Source organism: Idiotropiscis lumnitzeri, chromosome 4 (genome assembly GCF_059441095.1).
Source record: "Idiotropiscis lumnitzeri isolate Australia: NSW breed Sydney's pygmy pipehorse chromosome 4, RoL_Ilum_1.0, whole genome shotgun sequence".
Taxonomy (NCBI): domain Eukaryota; kingdom Metazoa; phylum Chordata; class Actinopteri; order Syngnathiformes; family Syngnathidae; genus Idiotropiscis; species Idiotropiscis lumnitzeri.
Window position 1 is genome coordinate 9451638 of NC_142394.1, and position 22700 is coordinate 9474337.

At 40.2% G+C, this 22700-nt stretch overlaps 1 protein-coding gene across 4 annotated transcripts in view; it reads right to left on the bottom strand.

Annotated features, from left to right (window-relative positions):
* The window catches only part of LOC148338038 (teneurin-3), a 225217-nt gene that overhangs the window by 125609 nt on the left and 76908 nt on the right, over positions 1-22700 (bottom strand). For all 4 annotated transcript variants that reach the window (XM_088292542.1, XM_088292543.1, XM_088292545.1 and 1 more), the window contains exon 4: positions 1885-2116. In XM_088292542.1, coding sequence (XP_088148668.1) covers positions 1885-2116 — 232 coding nt within the window. The remainder of the gene's footprint in view (positions 1-1884; positions 2117-22700) is intronic.

Sequence of the window (22700 nt, forward strand, 5' to 3'; positions counted from 1 at the left end):
CATCTGTGAATTTGTCTCCTGTGACAAGAATCTGATAAAGGTTTTGCTACAATGCGCTCATAGCATGCTTTGCGGCACTAAGGATGTAAATAATATGCATGTTTTGTGTCAATTTAGACAATTTTTATTTTATTGTTTCATTATTTACATGTCTTTCAGTTTGCTGCTGAGTAATAATTTTAGTTTTGATGTGACACTGTGATCGTGAAAGACGTGTTCACGAATGACTTCCCTATACCGCATTGTATGAATGTAAGTAACTGAAGGCTTGTTCTACTGCTTACAGTAATAAAATTGCAATTGTCTCTCACTACTTCGTGGGCGCCACAATATAGGTATTACCCCATTCGTCGGAAGCGCCTAAGGTAAGTACAAATCCATTTTCATGGATAAATATAGCTATTAGGGCTTTTAATTAGGTGTTTTGTAGTCCGTAAATTACAGTAAGTGGATGTGAATAGCCAGGTAATGAGATTTAAGTAATGTTTATGAATTACAAAACCTCTGTCGTTCGCCTCTCGGGTTAAATGCAAGGACGGAGGTACTTTAAAAGGACAAAGTTGGACGCCGATTTTTTTTATGAATAAGGACGATAGTGTAAGGTTGGAAGGGGGGCCCAGCTCAGGGACAGAGGACACAGGACGGACCGGCAAAATACGGTAAAGTGCCCATCTATGTTTATTAGAATCCCTAAATCAGGTTCCAAATGCTGATTTATAACCCTGTTTTCAAACTTGAAATTAATTTGCCACCTTAACACAGGTTTAGAATCATCAATTGAAACCTTAAATCTTAAAAACCCAAATTGAAACCCTCACCCAGGCCTCAAATTCTTGTTTGAAAATATAAATGATGGCTTGAAATCCAAATTGTAAATCCTACGCCTTATTTGGAACATTGTGCGGTTGTAGCCAATTTACCGTGAGGCCTCCATTACGGTTCTCGGCCTGATCAAGGGCAACACCATTTGTGTTAATAATTTGCACCAAATTCCACTAAATTCTCCTGAGAACAGGCTCTTCCATGGCAATGGTTAAACAGAGGCTGGTGTGAATCACACTGAGCAAGGCGCAAGACGAGAGATCTTGTTAAAAGTGAACTCTGCCAGCGTGTCACCCAGGTGTGAACATGACATGATGCAATCAAAAAATCACATCACATGTTGAAACCCATGGCTTTAATTGCTAATTTAAAACTCCAACCTATATTTGAAATGCTAACCCGTTCTTGAAAACCAAACCCTTATTAGAAGCGCTCTTTTGAAACCTGTACGCTTGTTTGAAACACTAACTCTGCTTTAAAAACCCTAACACTGGCATGAAACAATCATTTCATATAAAACCCGAATTAGAAACCCTAATCTGGTTTTAAAACCCATTTTAAATATCTGACTCATGTTTCAAACATCAACTCAGACTTGAACGTTTATCCCAGCCTTAAAATAATTGGAAACCCTTACCTCTGTTTGAAACCAAAATTTCAAACCCGAATATGAATTTGAAGATCTTAAAAAAATTTATTTGAAACCTTATCGCAGCATTTAAACCCAAACCCTGATCAAAACACAGACCAAGGTTTGAAACTGTAATTTCAAACAAAATCTGGAACTCAAATGTACTGGAATTATGTTTTGAAAACCGTAATGCTTGAAACCTTAATTTGAAAGGCTACTTTGCAAATATGCAAATAAGGCCGCTTAGTCCAAAGTCCTGCTGAGCGTAATTGTCAAGCTAACAGAATAATTAATAGGACAGCACTGCTGCTCTTCCACAGATTATCACTACAGGACATGATATCCTAACCCACGGCGGGATATTAGCGTAACCACGGCAACCGAGCGAGCGCCACAGCAATGCATGCTGGGAAGCACGGCGCTCCACTTACCGGCTCTCCAGGGCCACATTGCTGCCCAGCACCCAGCTGTCCTGCAGCTGGACGCATTCCGCCGTGCTCTGCAAATCGGCAGCCAGGCCGGCGGCGGGCGGCGGGCTCGCGGCCCTGTGATTGGCCAGCGAGCCGCGGCTCAGGGACGTGATGGAGGGCTGCTGCTTGTGGGGCGGCGGCGGGGGCGCCGGCGGCAAGGGGGGTGGACCCTGAGGACTGGACAGATGGTCGCCTGGAGAGAGGAAGAAGAGCGGAGGGAGGAGGCGGACAAATGTTAAACTTCAATCGTAGCCTTCGTTTTCTATTCAGTGAGGCAACTAATTGATCCCCCTCACCCAGATGTCTTGAAACCTTGATTCACAACCCTGAATAATATTCAAAACCCTAACCAACATTTAAAACCCTACTTTGTGGCACTAACTTTTAACCCATTTTGAAATGCTAATTTTGGATTAAAACCAAATTTCTGATATCAACCTTTCTCTCTAATTCATAACGCTAACCTCTAATATTTTCGTTTTTAACACGAACTAAAAACCTGACTTGAAAACCTGTTTTAAAACTGCAACCCTGTCTTGAAACCTTATTTCAAAACCTTGACCCTTGTTCAATACCCAACCCAGGTTTTAAAACAAACAAAACAGAGTGATAAGAAAAAAACGGGCTTAAAATTCTACTTTGAAAACCTAATTGTGGCTTTAAACAATAAAGCACATTATAACCAGCTCATTTGAAGCCATTCACCTTTGCGAGACTCTAAAACAAGAATGAAACTCTAAATATCAGCCCTAAATCTGGATTAAAACTCAAACCTACTTTGAAAGATTAATCCTGTCTTTCAAATTGAACGCAGGATGGAAAACTCAAATTTGAAACACACATATCTATTTCCCAGGTTTCCCAGGCATCTGCTGGATTTGAGGGAGCCATTAATTATTTCGGGATGATGCGGTGTCCATTTAAATGACTACAAATGTGAATTTTAAATCAATGAAGACACTTTAGATACGTCGATGAACATGGTGCACAGTGCATGTTGTTGGATCTGAGGTTTAAATCCCCAAGCCACTAACCCACCGACCGCACTGCGCGGCGTGTCTGCATTATCAAATTGGCACAGAGAGCAAGCAGATGGGCAAAATGTGGTGCAAAGAGCCACTTGTCAGACCCCGAATAAAGTAAATACAACCAAGAGCGAGACATTAAACTGAGACGAGATGCAAGCATGGCAAAAAAGATAAATAAATAAAAAAATAGGATGGCGAGTCAGAGCAGGGCGTCCCTGACAGTCGTTTTTTTCTCAAACAGAAGGTCAGTTAGCGAGGCATCTGCTTCTTTTACGGACGCTTAATGCCATGCTTCACGTTTGATTACTGCCGGAAAAGACTCTCAGATAACTAATGACCAGAACATCCATTAGCTCTCACTCGGTGAGAACAGGTTTTCCAATTTCACACAAAGCTGTGGAATTGGCCCCCCAGAATTGCACGCGGTGATAATCTATCCATCTCGGCCCATTTAAACAGGTAAAAAAACCCGCACAGTGCTGACAAATCTGATTTGCTCCAATGAGCCACAAATGGGAAGAGGGTCGCCTTTCCAAGTTTGAGTCATATGGCGAACAATCTGTGCATCATTTGTTCTTTCCACTCTCAATTGTAATTAAAAATCACCACATTTAAAAGTCACTGATCATTTTTTTTTTGACAAACAGAAAAAAAATATGATTTTTAATATTTTAATTTTAGTCTTTAGGTAGTCAGGTTTATGCAGTGGAGCCTCCAAATTTCTAATATTTGCTCATTACAAGGTTGTTATGGTTCATGAAAAATAATGAAATAACTGAAACAAAAATTGGAAAAACATTTTCATTAACGAACTATAATCAAAACAAAAATGCTTCTAAAAAAATTCGAATCAAACAGAAACTATATTTTACATTTATAAAACTAACTAAAACAAACTATAATTTGTTGAATTTGAAAATGTTTTGTTTGCGTGTTTGGCAGTTTAATACACAAGCCGATGGTGTCAAAAGTTGGAACAGTCATCTGGGAGTTGTAGTCCTCTTGTGTCACAAAGAAGTGACGTCATCAAGCAGAAGCCAATTAAACAAAGCCAGCAGATGACGTCCCTTCGAGGAGACGAGTTTGTTTGTGTTGATTTTCTAATTGTTCACACAAGTAAAACACTTTTTAAAAAAAAAGTGTTGATAAAATAACTAAAACTAATAAAAATTAATAAAGTCACTCTGACACTAAATTAAAAAAAAAAAAAGAATAATAACGTAGATGTGTTGCCATGGCAATCTATATTTTTTCTTTATTAAATGACTTCAAATTCAACTCACAAACAAAAATGCATGTATTATTTTTGGGGGGTTTCAAACAGAAGCTGTGGTTTCAAAGTTAGATTTCAAGCCACACACAGTCTGGGTAATGAGTGTGAGTTTTTTTGTGTCAGATTGAAAAAGAAAATAATGAGTCACTTTTTCAATTTGCATTGCCAATTGAAAATAGAAGTAACAAAAAATACGTGCGTTATAAAACCTTTCGCATTCCCAACCACCCATTAAGAGATTTTTGGAGGTGCGTGAAAAATCGATGAGACATCGTTCCGTTTAAAAGATGTTGTTGACAAGTGCCTTTAATGGCCGTGCCCGTTTTTGCTCTCGCAAAGGCGTCCTTCTGAGCATAAAAGATGTCCATTCAATGCGAGAAAACATCACATTTCAAAAGTTCACATTTCTGCTGCTTCAAAGTGAAAAGGAGGTTTAAAGCGTTGAATAGGTAGTAGTTAGTATGTGCCACATACTAGCGCACCATCATGAATCAAAATATTGGACGCAAATTATTGTCGTTTTTCTCAGGACTGTTAAACTGTTTTTGCTTAGGTTGGGGTTTCAAAGGATGTTTCACGTGCGGCTTGGTGTCTCAAGCCAATGTTTGGGTTTTAAATTCGGGTTACGGCTACAAAATTGGGTTATTGTCTTGTTAGTTAGTGAGTCTGGCCGAACATTATTGGTAGGAGGCGACAGGAGGAACGGCACACGCCATCCAGTGTCATTGCGCATCTGTTTATTTGCCCATGCACAACCGGTCCATATGTAAGGTTCCTACCTACATATGTCACCTAATACGACAGTTATAACACACGGTTTAAAGTCAATTCAGCAAAGACAGCATCACTGGACATGACGTATTGCATTCCAGGTCATAAACCTTCATGAGCAAGTTTTGTATTTCAGATTACGCAATGACAATTAAGGCAGAGATGACAGCTACTCTTCGGACATCGTCTCCAAGTCATCAGGTTTCAGCAACAACCTTCCTCTTAAAATGACGTCTCATACAATCAAGCTAAGATGTCCCAAGTTGGTCGCCTCTGATTGGTGACAGGAGTGGAATAATAATACACATGGTAGGCCCAAGCTACAAAAAGAAGAAGCAACGCGAAGATCCCAAATTTTAGATTATGATGACAATGACTCATTTGCAGTTATTAAAATAACAGCTGTATTTCTGTTCCAGTTTTCGGGCATAAGAATACTGGAGTTGTCTGTGGCTGATGCCGCATTTAAAGCCCAATATTGAGTGTTGATCTGAAATGATGCAGCAGTAGCGCAAGAGTGCTTGTTCCACCGGCGGTAAACACAACGATAATGAACACGCGACGCCCCACTCATCTTCCCGGGCCAGACGGAGAGTCCTATTAGAAAAGTGCTAAGCAGGCTAATAGAAATGTGGATCAGTGTCAGCTGTTGCTTCAACTCAGGGTCTGCAGCAAAGCTTTCTTCTTATTATTATTATCATTAACTTCAGCATTTTCCATCAGCACATACTCCAGCACAAACTTGATGTAGAGGAGCGGGAGAGCAAGACGGGGAGGAGGAGGCGGAGATGAGGGAATTAGCTCACCTGGAGCCTAAGTGCTATGTTGATGGAGAGAATTTGGTTGAAATAGCAAGGGAAATAGGTCCGGAAACAAGGATTTATTAACCGTAGGTATGTTCGGGTTTCAAGTTAGGCGTTCAAGCTTGGGTTCGTGTTTCAAAGAAGAGTTGACATTTCGAAATAGGATTTCAAGCAAGGATTAGGGCTTCAAACAAGGTTTAGGCTTTTAAATGTGGAACCTGGATTTCAAGGTTCGGGGTTTCAAACAGTTTGGGTTCCAATTTTGAGTTTCAAAGTGAGTTTTGAGTTTAAGGGCGTAAACTTGGATTAAATTTGCAAACAAAGGTCAGCATTTCAAATGAGGGTTTCTCGTCTGTTTTATAGTTTCACATTGGGGTTTCAAAACAACGGTTGGGGTTTCAATTTAGGGGTTCAAGCCTGGGATAGGGTTTTAACTTCAGTTTATGATTGGGAATTCCAGTTAAACATTTTAATTTCAAGATTCTTGTTTGAATGGGTTGTGTCAGTGGAAACGAAGCAAAGCAGAGGGAACGGAGATGAGGGAATTACTGTACTTCACCTGGAGCCTAACTGCTACGTTGATGGAGAGAATTGTGTAGAAATATCAAGGGAAATATGCCTGGAAACTAGACTACACTGGCAATAATAAAAAAAAAGGAAGATGACTTAAACATGAGGCATTTAGCAAGACAAAGCTGTTGTTTAGCAACGACAGTTTAGAGCCAAAGTCATTAAGCAGAGCTATAAAAGGGGATACATTTGCCAGGCATAAAATGTATCAAAAAGTTTCACGCCAATAAAAAATGCTGATGTTTGGGATATTAATAATGCCACTGCACTAATACGGATAGTATTACTATTCATGTGAAGAGGCTCACCTCCCAAGCACCCGTCTTCAAGACCGTGTATGTCTTAGTCAAATAAGGATTTCAGACCAGTGTTTAAGAAATCCCCTCCCAAACACACACGTTGACAGAAGATGTTTATGTCTCAGTGAAATTAGGGTTTCAGTCCATAATTTGGGTTCTATATTTGGGCTTTAAGCATGGGTTAGGGTTTCAAATTAGTCTTCTATGTCCCGGTCAGGTTTTCAAGTTAGGGTAAGGAGTTAAAGCACTTTGCAATTGAATAAAAGTCCTTTACATGAAGAGACTCGTCTCCCAAGTCGGATTCTGTACAAAAATAAGTCAGCGATGGGATTTTGGACAATGAGCTTTGACATGGGGCAGCCGGCCTTTCAAGTGCAGGTTCAGTGACTGGGAAGGCAGATGAAACGCTTTGGCTTTGAAATGGCATCAAGCCTGGGAGCGCGCTAGAAAGACCCGGATCAGAAAAGTCAGGATCAGAAAGAGGCTTTTAAAACATTCTTCCTGATGAATACTTCATGCCAGAGCTGCAATGACCCGCTAATTCGCCTCCTTAATGAGTCTTGCACATCTATTAAAAGTAGTGCTACGATGCCTCCACGTTCTTGCAAAAACATCTCCCTAAATGTGTGTTGGTATGAAATGGCTTTAAGTAGACTTTATATACACACACACACACGCACACCTACACATATTGATCGGCATTTTAATTAATTTCCTAGATGGATTAGGTGATGAGATTAATGATCCATTGATTAGTCCCTCGCCTTTTTATTTTTTTTATGTAGATCGACGTTAATTAGGTCATTTGGTCAGTGGGTAGGTAAGTAAATAGGTAGACAGGTAGGAGAGGCCGCATAGGTCAGATGGTCGGTAGGCACATATATTGGTCATTCTGTCAGCAATCTGACGGCAGTTAAGTACATCTACTGTAGGGTAGGTCAGCGATTCAGTAACTAGGTAGCTGAGGCAGGTCTGCAGCTATGTCTGTCAGTCCATAGTTATGTAACGAGGTAGTATGGTTAGTTTGTATGTACAGTAAGTCGTTAAGTTGGTCAGTAGTAGAAAGGAAGAACATTAGGTACAATGGCAGTTTAGTTGGCCAACTCAATAATACAAAAATAACCTGGTGCATCTGTCTGTTTTAAAAATTAAACGTGGCCCTTGAGCACAAAAGTGACCCACCTCTGTTGTAATCACTCAGCCACTGCGCTACCGTAAAGAAGGTGCACTTTTGCGATTACGCAGTCAAGATTCCCCGAGAGTGAAACGGGAATGAGAATGGAGCATCAGAAAAGTACCAAACAGAGCGGCCGTCATTGTGTCATTCACATTTTGCCACAATGGTGCCACTTTTTGACAGCCAGGCCTACTGGGTTCCTGTGACATTCATTTTAAATGAGCATTAATTCAAGCATTGAGAGCCCTTGCATATCACACGGTATAATGTTGCGGCACAAAAGTCGCTTTGCAGCCATTAAGCTGAGCGCACGTCATGAAAGACTTTATGTTCATTGTGTAAGTACCGCAAAAGGTCCTGTGCCATTTTGCTCTCCATTAAGAGACTGATGCCGCCACTAATGGAACTGAAAGGCCATTTGCTATGACTGCCTCGGCCTTCGGCAAACACAAAATGGTGTGTGCATAGGATTCCTTCTACTATTTAATCTTTGTATTCGCACAACATGATCTCTGAAAGAAAACTCGCTCGGGATGCCCGAAAGCGCATGATAAAAAGCCCTTTTAGAATTTGGTTTAAATGTAGTGAATAATGGATTACATCCAGGATTAAACACTTTTGGGAAAGGTAGGTTCTTTATCTGCAGTGTGTTCAATCGATAAAATAGCACAGACTTCCCCGGCTAATAAGCAGCGATCCCAGTGGTTTGTTCACTTGGGTATAAATAAAGGTAAATCTAAAGATATAACCAAAAATATATAGTAAATAACGCAAAACTATGTCTGTGGGTAGGAACGTATGATGTTAATCAATTCGTCCTGTAATTAGATTGATCGGAAAGTAGGATGTGGCTCAATTTGTCGGTCGATAGGTAGGGAGGTCTGTTAGTAGGTAGATAGGTAGGTTGGTTGGGCTGCTGGGTTGTTGGTATTAACTGTCCCTCCATTATCTGTAAATCTTACGGCAGTAGGAGGGGTACACCCTGGACTGGTTGCCAGTCAATCGCAAGGCAGTTGTTGGTACTTTGGGAGTTAAATAGGTAGGTAGGTCATTTGGTAGATAACTAATAAGGTAGTTTTTGGATGGGAGTGTGAGAGGTGGCTATGTAAGTCTGTCTGATGGTCAATTAATAGGGAGGGCAGAGTAGAGGTAAGTCTCTCTGTCAATAGGCTGTCATTTGATCAGCTGGAAGCTAAGGAATAAGCAGGTTGGTGAGTATGAAAAGAAGATCAGTGGGTAAGGTGTTGGTAAAGGAGTAGGTTGGGAGCAAGGTAATTTGTTCATAAATTGGTTGGTTGAGCAGGTGTTGTACGATTTTTGATCAGTCAGTCATAGTTGGGTAGTATGTTTCATCCAGAAAATGGGTTAACTCTAGATTGAAACACTTTAACATGGTTCCATTGTAAAAAGAGGCAGGTGGGTCTACTCAGTGGAATTGGGGCCCATCAGAACAACCTTGCTCAGGGTGAGCTTGAGGGTGGTTTATTTACTCAAGGAGACTTGAGAATTTCCAGAGACTGCTTTTTTTTTTTTTTTTTTTGAGGGAAAGGAACTGAGTGTTAAATTCCATCATATTTTCTGCCAGAATATCTTAAATGCTCTCCTCCTCCTCAATGCTGTCTGATCAGACAGCGAGACCGCTTTTTAAGTCACATCTCAGCAAAGGGATGGGTAGGGGGCGAAGTAACCAATATTTCACAGATTACATAATTGTTGCACCATAGAAATAACCCTGCGAGTTATTTAGTAGGCATTCATCAGGGGGCATTTGAATTCCAGACCTTCATTGCAAATGCATGCCACGTAAATACAAGTTCTGAATGCAAAAACCTCCATGAGAGCACAGATGGCAGATGATCTCACAGATGATGACAGCTTAGCGTCTCCCTTCTGACAGCTCGCCACCGCCGCAAACGTGCTCTTCCACCAATTAGCTCGCTGACAAAACACTTAGTTAATATTTATCCTGTGTGTTCATCTTTTGTTTGTCTGGGCCAGACAGGTAACATGTTACACTTCTACACTATTTCAGTACAGGTGGGAGACTCTCTGCAGTCAACTTTTCATGAAACAAGCAATACAGTGAACACCCATCTCTTTGTGTAATGCCCTAAATTGCCACAAGATGCTGCCTGTGCCCTAGCTTGTAGGAAAGCAGAAATTTGCCTCAAGGACGTATGATGAAGTTATACAACTTGACTGTGAGACTAAGCGTTTGTATGCCACGGTGGAGCTAATTTTAGCCTGGGTTGTTCGCGAGAGTTGCGGACAGTCTTTGCCAAATGTACATAAGCTATTTGCTTGTAGCAATGTTGAAAGTTGAAGAAGTGGAACTGGCTTTGGGAGCGACATTTTTTTTAATTAATAGAGGAGTTTCTGTATTAGTTCCCTGATTTACGGTGAGTCATCAAAATCAAAAAAATTAATTCTATACTTGTGCAAAAAAAACAAAACACTAATGTTTTGTACATTTGGTGCTACCCATCTGGTTTGTATAAGGGTAATAAATGTAATAAGAATCAAACAACATCTCCAAGACAAATTCACCTTTGAAGGAAACTTGGAAAAAACGAATGAGACAAAGGCAGCCTTCGTGTGTCTTTTTGGGCATGGGTCCTTGAGACTTTTTTATGGGTGCATTTACACACACCTACCAAATGTAATCTGGTTTGGGGGACTGCAGTTTTCACAGAGTTCCAGGAAATTACTAAGTCATTTTTTATGTTATCTTACTAAACTTTAATTTTACGAGGATAAACATGCCTCCAAAATTTGGTCCATTCAGATCAAAGGTGTTTTTTTTTTTTTTTTAATTTTAAGAGAGGATCAAATACAGCACCAGAACATCAGCAATCAATTAGAGCAGACCATGCTTTAAATCGTGGCCACTGACATTATTGGTGAAGATTTCATAAGTTCATAGCAACCATGAAATGAAAGTCATACAATGACATCATAAATAACAGGTCAATTTAGACTCGTTACAACTCGAGACACCGCAACGGGGTAGGCAATTGCCTGTGGGCCCTGAACTGGAATGAGCCCCCAGGCCAGCGATGGCATTGGTTCTTTTGTCAGTGACAAAATGACGGAACTTTTAGACGTGCAACGTCGATGCATTGAAAAAAAAAACCGCACAGGGCCTCCACCAGCTGTCACTGCCTCGTCTGTTAAAGGGGAGACACGGCCAATATCGATCCATATCAATGACACATGCAACCAGAAACCGCCATAGACACTGAACACACAACACACTGAACCCCCCTCCGAGAAGGAGTCCCCGACTGCCTGTGGTCGGCTCTCTGCCGTACTTCACCGCGAGGAAAAATAAAGCGGGCATGCAAAAAAAAAAAAAAGAAATCTGACATTATTTTTAAAAAGGTTGTGATGCTACTTTATCCAAGTATGCAGTATAGTCTCACAAAGTCTAACTGCACATGACATGTTTACTGCAACGGCTAAAGGTGGCTTATTTAAACACAGTAAGCTAACCCATAATCATTTTGTATTTGGAAGACGGCAATATCACATATCTTGTTGAATTTTCTGTACGTCACATTAATCAAATTTATTATCAGTAAGTGAAGTTGGCTGTTCATTAATTATTTCAGACAGATCTTAATGTTTAGTGAGTAGCAACACGACTGTAGCATACACAATATTTGCAGCATGAAGCCAGCTGATGAAATATGTTGGTATGTTGTGCTTCTCCCATTTATTTTTTCCAACCCAAAGGTTCTGAGTTGAAATTGTCAACATCAACAACAACAAATTACCTCTGCAGATGAAGGTGGGAGTTTCTTTTAACATTAAAATTATAGCAATTCGCTACCCATTTAAATCTATCATGATATGATCTGATTTACGGCTATAACACAAATAAAGATCAAACAATTACACAAGTATGTTTTTTCTTGTTTTTAAATTGAGGACATTTGGGTATCATGGAAAAGCAGTACATAAACTAAATGTTTTTTTTAATCAGCCTCAGGTGAGCATTTTCTGTTATTGTTTCTGTCTTTCAGAAAATTATGCGTATTTCAGTTTGTTATGTTATATAGTGTTCTTATAGATTGTCCATTCTGTTTATTTTTAAATAAAGGTTTTCTGGATTGAATGGTGATCTTGGTCTTTCCCAGCTGTGAGGGCCCCCAAGGTGACTCTTGGCTGGGGTCGCCAAGGAGTCTAGAAATACACCTGCTTAAAACAACAATGGCCTGCTTCAACTGGATGGTTGTTCATACTTCAAAAGTGTTGAAATGACAATCGATGATTAAAAAAAAGTCAGAATCAAGTGGAAGATGAGCAGAGGAGTATGATCCAAATGCGTTGCTCAGTTTTGGCAACTTCTGAATGCTCTGAACGGGCTCGTGACTGTGTTCGAGTACGACGGGCCTTGAGAGGTGCCACTCAACAGATGTTGGCAGGAAGGCCAACTTTAGCTGTGTGATATCATTACCAGTAAATCATGTCTACTTTAAATAACTTTGAAAACAGTTCTAGATGACAATATATTGAATGACGTGCACACACCGTCACAAGATTAGGTAGACCCACCCAATCAAAATTGGCAAATGCACAATTGAAATCGACACGCTTTCTGAGTAATGCGGACGTTACAAAATTAATGCTCAGTTTAGAGTTTTGGACCGCACCATACTGTGTTGATTAATTTTGTATACATTTATTTAGTGACATACTGTAAGCAGTTTTAATTTAATTTTAAATAATGTATTATAAATATATATATATATTTCCTCAGTGAAGGAAATTAATTTAGATTTAAAAAAAATACATGGCTATTATTATTGAATGGCTAGAATTAGATTTTAAAAATTGTTTCCACCTTCCACCTTAAGTAAAAATAACCCCAAGTATAATTTCTAGCAATGACTACGGAGTCGGCACTGCTGCTCCTGGTCTCTATGCGCACATTATTTCCACATTGTGCGCTTGCTAACTTCCAGTCGCTAATCTAACGCATAACGATAGCATCAAACGCTTTAAAATATTATCACAGTGTGCAGAAATGACGTCAAGTTACCGTAAATGAGGTGTCACCTCATTAGTTGCTCCAAAAGTTATCGAAGCACCATATCTGATTTAATGAGCCATTTGCTGTATCACAGTACATTTAGGTCCGAGTGAACAGACTTGCGCCGTTTGTTTCAGTTCAACCCAACTTTGTTTAGAGGGCACACAAACAACCACAAAATAAAATACAAAGTCTTTGTTGTCACATTCTATGGTGCAGATGACAAGCATGTACTATATAACTGCAGAATGAGGATGAACGTTTCCACGAAGCTTTGTGGAGGAGCAAACGACTCCATTGCCTGGTGCCTCGCGGGCACGGCGGTGGAGAGAGCGACTCAAGTGAGAAAGAGCGCAGCTTTGTGACTCGCCTGGTATCCAAGCAAGGAGAAACAAGGCGGAAGACGGACACATTCGATGTTGTAATACTTCAATTGTCTTGTTGAATGTATGAACTTCCATCCCCTTTGTAATACCAGTCAGGTGTTCTGAAATTCCTTCCAACCCGTCGAGAAGTCCTCCCAGTGCCTCGTGCGCGTCCGCACGCATACGCACAACACCAATCGTGATTTTGCCAGAAGTTTGGAACCTTTTGTCCAACCTGCCGTTTGTTCGGTTAAAAGCAGTGAGTATATGATATTTTTGTTTTTATTTTGTCTTATTTGACTTTTCCAATGCCTCGAAATGGCGCGTGTTTTTGTTGATCACATTGCTCATACGGTGTATGTATACCACAATCTTTTGATATTGCCAGTAAAAGTTAGGTTTGGAATCCTACATCTATGCATAAACATACTCTATGTATCTATGCTTATATTCTTTGGAGGTTATTTCAATTGTCAGGACGTCCTATCTGCTTGCGTCTATGTCCAAGTATTTTGTTAAGGATTTTTTTTTAAGTTCTATTTGTGTGCATCTAAACAAAACAATCTGAGGTAGTACTGTGGCTGTCAAATTAGCCTTCCGTAGGAAGTTTTGCACAGGTAGGACAGAACACCAGCTCACTGGTAAACGTGGACCAAAAAAAAAAAAAGATGAACATATTGGACAGCACTTCACAGAGTTGGCTGGAGGAGCTGTTCCTTCGTCTTTAAAAAGTCACTACTCGGGATGACATTAATGGTCTTGGAAACACAAATGTATTTTTGATTAATTTATACTTTAATGAGAATCATTTTACACCTCTACCACTCTGATCTCGTTTAGAATTAAGCAATATAATTTATTTGTTCGTCTGAAGATCCTTTTTTTTTTTTTTACAATCGTAGGTGATATCGCCCCACTGCCGCGCTGTGCGCGAGAGGCACCTGTGACTCCTTCCTGTGCCAATGCCGTTCTGTGTGATAATATGATATGATATGTGCTACGATATAAAAACGTCCATCGTGCCATATAACCCTGTAGTTTATATACTCTTATTTTGATGTGTGACTTACGTATTTTTACAATGGTGGCAATTCCTCAGCCAACAGGGCAAGCACGGGCCACTAAAATGACAGCAGCTTTGAAGGCTTGGAAGGTGTGAGTGAGGTTGTACTAACTCACTCAAAGCAAGCTGGCGTTCTTTACGTTGGATTAGCTGAGTTGCTACGAACGTAGCAGCCAAGCATTTCACTCTGGAGGCATGGCAAATCGATTTACATTCAATGCAACTGTCAGACTCACGGAAAGGTTTGGTTATTTTTGGTTTGATTGGTCATGCCAAGAGAGGGAAGGAGGGATTAGATCACTGCCCCATGCGTTGCCACAAACACAATTGAAAATGTAAATGTTAGGGGATATTTATCCCCCCTCTGTATGCTTGTTAAAATGTGTCCTATTCTTTGCTATTAATAAAATATTACTTTTAAATATAGTACATAATTTCCTGCCTGAAATGAAATTTAGGAATAAAACAAAGTCAAGATCAATTGTGAAAAAAATCAAATGTATTTAAAACCTAGTAAATGATTCCCTCTGGCAGTAAAAAATATAATAAAAAAGTATTAATAATAATTATTATAAATATTATTATTAACATATTACATTAAAACACCACATATCCTGACAGCAATAACATTAAATAATAATAATAATTTAGACTGTTATTCTTCAAAGACTTATGCTACATTTGAAAAGTAGTCAAATATGTACCTAAAATAAAGGATTTTAATTATTATTAAAAACATATTACATTTAGAAGATGTATTATTATCCAACACATAATTCACATTATTTTTTTTTAACATTTGCGTTTAGATTTGCAGTTAATTACCTAACTGCATTAGATTGTGCAGGTTATTGAATAAATATAACACAACATACGTAATTTTAGGTTATTGCCTTTTCCACTAGTAAAAAAAAGTTTCAGTCGAGTCCATTATAGTCCACAAACTAATAATGTAATGTAAATTCAATACAAAAAATATTCAGAACAATAAGGCAGTTAAACATTTTAACACACTTGCCGAGTGTATAACAGCAGATAAATAAAGTATTTAATGCACAACAGTATGGTGAATGCATTAGCCTCATTCATTATTAACGTGTTGTTATTCAAGCTGATGAACGACGATGAACAAACTTGCATTTTGGTGCCATTATATCAGCCCCCCTCCCATCCCCTCAGTCCCTCCCTCCATGTTTTTTTTTTCTTTTTTTGCTGAGTGACTTCAAACATTAGCACTTGCTCTTCCTTGCCAGAGTACAGCTTGCAAAAAAAAAAAAGAAAAAAGAATGAGTTCAGAGTTGGAAGAAGAAGAGCACGCAGCATGCAGCGCGAAAATCCCTCTGCTTTCCAAAGCGCTTTCCCGGGGGCCAGAGCTATGAATTGATAGCCCACAGTTGCAATACACTTGGCAGAAGAGTAGAGCAGAGCCAGTGCAGAATAATAATAGCGCCAATCGTTGGTTTACTCTTCAACCGCCATGCTTGGTGTGTGTGTGTGTGTGTGTCTGTGTCTGAGTATGCTGCACAAAGAAGGTGGTGCGCGTGAGCACATGTTGCGGTACACAAACACACACCAGAAGCCTCACAGCACGACCGCTGTTGTGGAAGACCTGCCGCTAAGCCCTTGGAGGCCATGCTGCACGCTCAATCGGCAACACGATACGGCCCACGGTGCTTGGCTGGGGTCATCGCCGGAGTTGTGCACAAATTCACACACACGCATACACACACATGCAGACGCATAAGCAAGCACGGCACCCAATCGCCTCAAGCAAAATAACGTTGCCTCTAGCAACAGGCCCAGTTACTATCTTTAACGCCACGCACATCAACATGCAGTGATGAAAATTGAATTCCTTAGAAATGACAAAATTGGATCGAAAATGGTTGTTTCAAACCAAAGTGGCAGACTTCCTGTTTCCTTTTGGGCATGGGTTCTTGAGACTTTTCTGTGGGCTTGCTCATGATAGACGACACTATTTTATGTTGCCAACTGAAATTGGTTCAGGGGCCAAATTTTTCCCAAAATTTCGAGGGCGGGAGAAGGGGGGCTTGGTATAGAGGACTATCAAGTGACGCGTCATTATGAGGACTGGTCATTACCATAATCACTCTTAAGGCCTCTCTATGCACCGGTCCGACGTCAGCCTTCGATACACGGTGTCTGTTTGGTGTAGCCGGCAACGTTATAAAGTTGGAGCCATTGTTGGGGCGTCTGGGGGGGCGTGTTTGTAGAATTGGGTCGAGCTGTCGGGACAAATGATCACTGCGATAGACTGTCAGCTAGCAAATCAGTCCACTGGACAAGAATGGGAAGTGAAGAAAGCAGACAAACAGTGAAATTTGAAGCTGTTCCTCAAGAACTAAATCAACTTCACTCATTTTTCGGCTGGCTGGACAAAAGAGCGCAAAGACAAATTAATCATGCTCATTCAGGAAAGGCCGCCGTTATTGGTCATCACCATGAATGACTATCACCGCCGATGGCATGAAGAGGTACTACTTCTCACTCATGCGTAGAAGGTCCGGAGTATTTGATGTCTCCGTCGGCTTTTGCAATGTGTTCTTCCATCATTTTCCGGTCCCACGTGCCGACCTCCAAGTCGACGTGACAGTTGACCACAACGGCCGACGTCGTATTGATGTGTAGAGGCGTTTAATTTGGCCTTGTATAACATGTAAATCAATATATATAAAAAGTCAACAAAGTCAGACGCCAATGTTTGTTTCCAGCACAATGGACCACCTCGCATTCCTGTCCCCACGGAACATACCGCCTTAACTTGTATGTGCCTGCGTGCAGCGGCTGTGAGGTTTGCTCGGCAGACATTGATTTTTACTAGCGAGGTGTTGTTGTCAAGGAGGCATCCAGCCTATGCACACTTCTGCTCTCCTGTACTTGGTCTCCATGGGTAACACACAGATACAGAAAGAAAGCTCGAAAGAAACTTCACAGTGCAAAATGTCTAATTGTGCCAAACTGCTCAAGGCTGCTTAAGTCAACACACTGATGCAATGCCATGTCCATAAGCTAAAAGAACAGCTATAACACACACATTCTCTGAACTGAATTTATGTCAAACATAAACTAGTTTCTTTATGGAGTTGAAATAGAATTTATGACTTACTTGGAGTCAGTGTTGTCCGATAGTTATGCCAGCTTCAATTAACGTAACTCAAGTGTAGGTTCAAATGTGTGTTGCTGCTGACTATATGTATATATAGAATACATACATATTCAATGGCTATAACTTGCTGTATATACAGTCGCCAAATACATAATGTTGGATGTTTATATCGACAGAATTTGGGCTTTTAATAGTTAAATTGAGAAAATAAAATTATCATTCCGTTAGAATAAGAAGTATCAATAAACATCACTAATATAGATGATTTGAACTTTGTGGTAGCTGAAATCGTATGTCAAGGTAACATTATACAAAGCGATGAAAGCTGATCTGTCATCTCCGGCTCACTGGAAAGCAATGGGGATGCATTATCATTACAAAAAAAGAAAACGTTTCCTCATCAACTTTTATCAGCATCCTCATCAAAACCATTTAGCGGTAGTAATGAATGCATTTGCAGCAGCCCATTAGCCCAAATGATCTTTTGGCTCCTGGTGCCATCATGGGCTCCAGTAAATAATGCATTTTTTTTTTTTTTTTTGCAAATAATACATGACACTGATGTTGCTGCGCTACTACAGTTTTGGTGTATAAGGAAAGATTTACGGCTGAACTCCTGACCCGCCGGCTACCTCCTTCTAATGTACATGTATGAGCCAGTAGAGTGCAGGCAGCTGTAATAACGCCCGCTGTGATCAAATTCCCCCAGTGTAATGATTTTCATGGATATTTATCTTTTTTTTTAAAGATAAAACCCTGCGGGGCATTTTTATGTTGCTTGTTCAGAGCAAAGAGAAAGCAATTGTCTGCGGACGCTCGCACATCCGTCACTTGATGGAGTACTTGCTCATAAATGCTACAAAAGAGAAACAAAGATAAATCGTAAAGCGTCATTAAAGTCGCGTATTTACGACACCAAAAAGTTTTGGTGATCCACAAGTACTTTCTTACTGGAGTTGAAGAAATTGATTAGGCCTCAAAGGAGTCTTAATGTACGGTTGAACCTGTCAAAGTTTAAATTTGTTGGCATGGTCAGTCAGCATATCCAACTTTAGTGATGCCGGATTTTGAATAATGCACAAAGCTAATTAAAATATACATCAATATCTGTAGAAGCAGTTCTGACCCTGTTTTTGCGAATCAAATGATTCCAATTTTTGAAGTATCACAACCTAGCTAAAAAGTATTGGTAACAGAAACAGAATCATATGAGATACTGGACATACATTTGCGATGAGTGATAGAAAAGAAAACATTTAGCAACTTAATGATGCATCCACCTCTAATTATTAAAAATGATTGTTATTGAAATCATAATCAATAGTAGACTAGTTACTTGATATCAGATGGATAGAACAGCTTGCATAAATTTAAAAAAATGTTGTGAGGATAAGTGGTACAGAAAATGGATAGATGGATGTATGGATGGATGATGGCTAGCACCAGAGGCTAACTTATCGCAGCCGACATGATGAGTCAAAGTGATGGCAGACATGATATCATATTGACACAAAATATTGCTGTAAAAAAAAAAAAAGACAAAAGCACTGATATTAAAAGAAGTATGGTTTTCTCTAACGAGATACTAGTCCCATATTTACTTCGTATCACATTAATACGAAATCTTGCAGTATTACGCGCTAACCAATGACAAAATATTTTTGGCATATTTTATTGGTATTATTATTGGTATCAATGCTAATGGACATGCAATTGCTGTTGCCAACCCTCCTCTTCTAATATTTTCTGGTAGCTGGGCTAGGGTGAGTGAATTATTAAAATAACCCACTATTAACTAGATAATAATTAAATAATTAAAAAATATATATTTATGTCAAGCTCTGGTGCCTTCCAGATGAGACGTGAGCTGTAATTTTTTTGTCTTGTGTGACAGCGTTTGAGCACTGACTACAGATGTAGACTGCTATGTTCGTGATCGGTAGTGTTGAGGGGGGCGAGCCCCTCCATTTGACTGCACTTGTAAACTATACATTCCACGCCGCAGCGAGCATCACTTAGTGCTCAACGCATTGCAGCGTTTGCTCTCATGACTTAACAGGAAGGCTGAAAATGTGACAGCGAGCTCACCTGGGCTTTTAATAACAAAGCATACTATAGGTTTTCTTTCTCAGCTCAACGCACGGTTCATCCAACTCATACTGTGCATGTCAGTGCTGGGATGGCATTGAAGTGCAAAGATTGTCTGACAGAAAAAAAATACTCAAGCTACTAGAGCAGTGGTTCCTAACCTTTCTGTCTGGTACATCCCCCAAAGCTCGTTGCCATCCCATGAGTACCCGCTCACTCACACATGTTGATGATTCTTCCAAAGTAGAACCCAAATTTTTGTGCCCTTAATTTAATTCTTAGACATTGGTTTATTTTTAACTCAAATTTAAATATGTTACCCAGGCAAGAAGTAATATAAATAAAAAAATAACAAAAAAGAATAATCCTGTGTTTGTCTTAAATACTTTAATGACATTTAGCGCAAACATTTTAACTCATTTGAATAGGTTCTGTTTAAACAACAGGTTTTTCAACTTTAAATATCAAGACCAAAACACTGAATAAGAATAATGTGAAGATCCTCTTGAGCAGTTTTACTTTCTTTTCAGTCAATTTGAGACACTTGAGTTGACACATGGCTGTGCCACAGGTTATTGATCTGGAAAATATATTATTAAATGTTTTTTACGTACCCCGTGAAGTGTGCCCTCGTACACCTTGGGGAATGCCAACCCCTGGTTGGAATTCCCTGCACTGGATGACAAGCTGCCTTTTGTGAGAAAGCCAAACGGTGATTTGTATATTCAGAATTAAGTGGTCAATGACAAGGAACGATTATGATGGTACAATGTTCCAAAAATACAACCAACCCAGTGACCTAGCTCCACCTTACGAAACAACTTACCTTATGTCTGCACTTACCTAAACTTCCTAATGACTGATCAACCAAACTAGCTCCTACAGACTAACAACCAACCGACCTAACTGGCTCACTCCTACCTCTCAAATGACCTGCCTATCTACAATCCCACCAACATAGCTACTTGCCAACTTACCGCCTACCTATTGACCACGTCAAATAGTTATGTGCTTCCATATCTATTTACTACATATCAACTGAATGACGTAAGTGCCTAAATGCCTACCTAAAGTGGCCAGCGAAAGTGCCTCCTGTGTTAAGAGTAAGTGAATCATACCATGTTGCACATCCAGGTGCACTCAATCACCATCACCATCAATCTGCCATGCCGGACAGTATATTTTACTCCTGTCGGAGAAAAAAAACAGAGTGCTCAGCTTGAAATGTTTGTGTAGAAACAGCAGGTGTGCATTCCGAACATGTCTCGAACCCAAAAGACAGCGTCCGCCCTTCAGGTTGCCTCTAATCGCATTGGCTCGGCCCCCAATTAGATAACGGAGGAGCACACCTCCTCTGACAGACCCGGGCGCTCACCAAACGCGAACGCAGGCTGGTCGGCGTTCACGCCCGGGTGACTCATTTCACACTGGAATACATCCATCAGAATTAGGATCATGAGAAGGCCGAGATGACTGACAACTGAGTAGCGAGCTAGAGAGAGAGGCAGCATATGGCCGAGCGTGAGCATCAATTGTCAGCAGCTGCCTGCAATAAGTTCCTCGGCCAGTATTAATATTGTATGAGAGCGCCGTGTGCACTATACGCTTGGATTAGACATGTTGATACAGCAGCACCGCCACACTTGTGCCTGGGATCAGCTTTCAGCCGGAATGCACACAGGAATTCCAGCTGTTTGCATACACTTGCCTTATTATTATTCCCTTGTCATGTTCAATCTCCGGTTCACAGCCCATCCTGCACAAGATAATGAGATCCAATAAAAGAAAATTCTGACTTTACAAGTCATGTAAAGTAATCACACCCACTTTTCATTGGACTGTGCCATGAAAAACGCTTTTCACCTTCATACTAAGGGTACAAATGTTGAGGTGACATCTCTGTGGCATTTAAATGTTGTCTATCCGTCACATGAAGTCAGTTGCTGCCCTTATGCACCGGAGAAAATCCGAGCTTCTCTCATAAAGAAAGGTGTGATTGTTCCAAATACCAACCCACTAACTGAAATAACTGTGCAGCTACCTACCTACCTACCCATCTTTCCACCCACCAACCTACTGATTGACCTTACTTACTTATCTACCTTACTAACTTCCAACCTCCCTGTTTTCCTCCGACCTAATGACTTGGCTGCCTCCTACTTACTAACCTACAACATATACGGATTTCTTCACCGACCTACCTAATGGCTTGCTCCAACCTACAATCATCCTACCTACCCACAATCAACCGACCTTCCAAGCTACCTGTCTTCTACCTTCTAATCTCCTTTTCCCCATACCTACCTCCTGCCTACAAACCTAGACCCAACCCACCTAGCAACCTACATATACATCTATCTACCTCTTGATATAACTGCGTAATAAAGTGCCCAGAGATGGTGCCTTCCACATTATAAGAGGGAGTGACTATATTCCTGTTCCACGTCTAGGTACACTTAATCACCATCACCATCAATCTGCCATGCCGGACAAAATCTGATAGCACAGCTAATCACACGAGGGCACTCTCAGGACACACGCGCACGCAAACACACACGCACACGCACGCACACTGTTTACCATCAAATTATGCTAATCCCTCCTTCATAATATTATTATTCTACCGGAGCGAGATATGCTCCGCTTGACTTAAAACAAAAAGAAAAAAAATGTGCTGAAGCGCAGCGTGCCAATAAATATTTTAAAAAAGCCACAGTGAATTTTGACCTTGTCCCAATGTTTATTCAAGGCTGTCAATATTGTAATCCCAGTGATTTACAAAGCAACCATATGAGCGCCTCCATATTCATATGGCTACCTATATTGACAAAATGTCTTGTTCCAGCTAAAGGTAGAAGAACCGAGCCAAGCGGGAGGATGTCGCAGAAACATGCAGGAGATTCAGGGGATTAGGTTTGTATCTAGTCAATTAGTATTATGATAAAGAAACACTTGAAATTTACCCCCCAAAAAAAGATCTACATTGAGGGCTAATCCTACTACATATAATTAGGAAAAAAGTGTAAATGACTCCCCTTAAAAAATGTTTATAATTGACTATATTATTATTTAACCTACAGTATATACATAGTGAACTACATAACTAACTACCTTCCTAGTCCTACAATATCCCACCATACCTACAACCAAAATGTACAACTGCCTCCCGACTAACTAC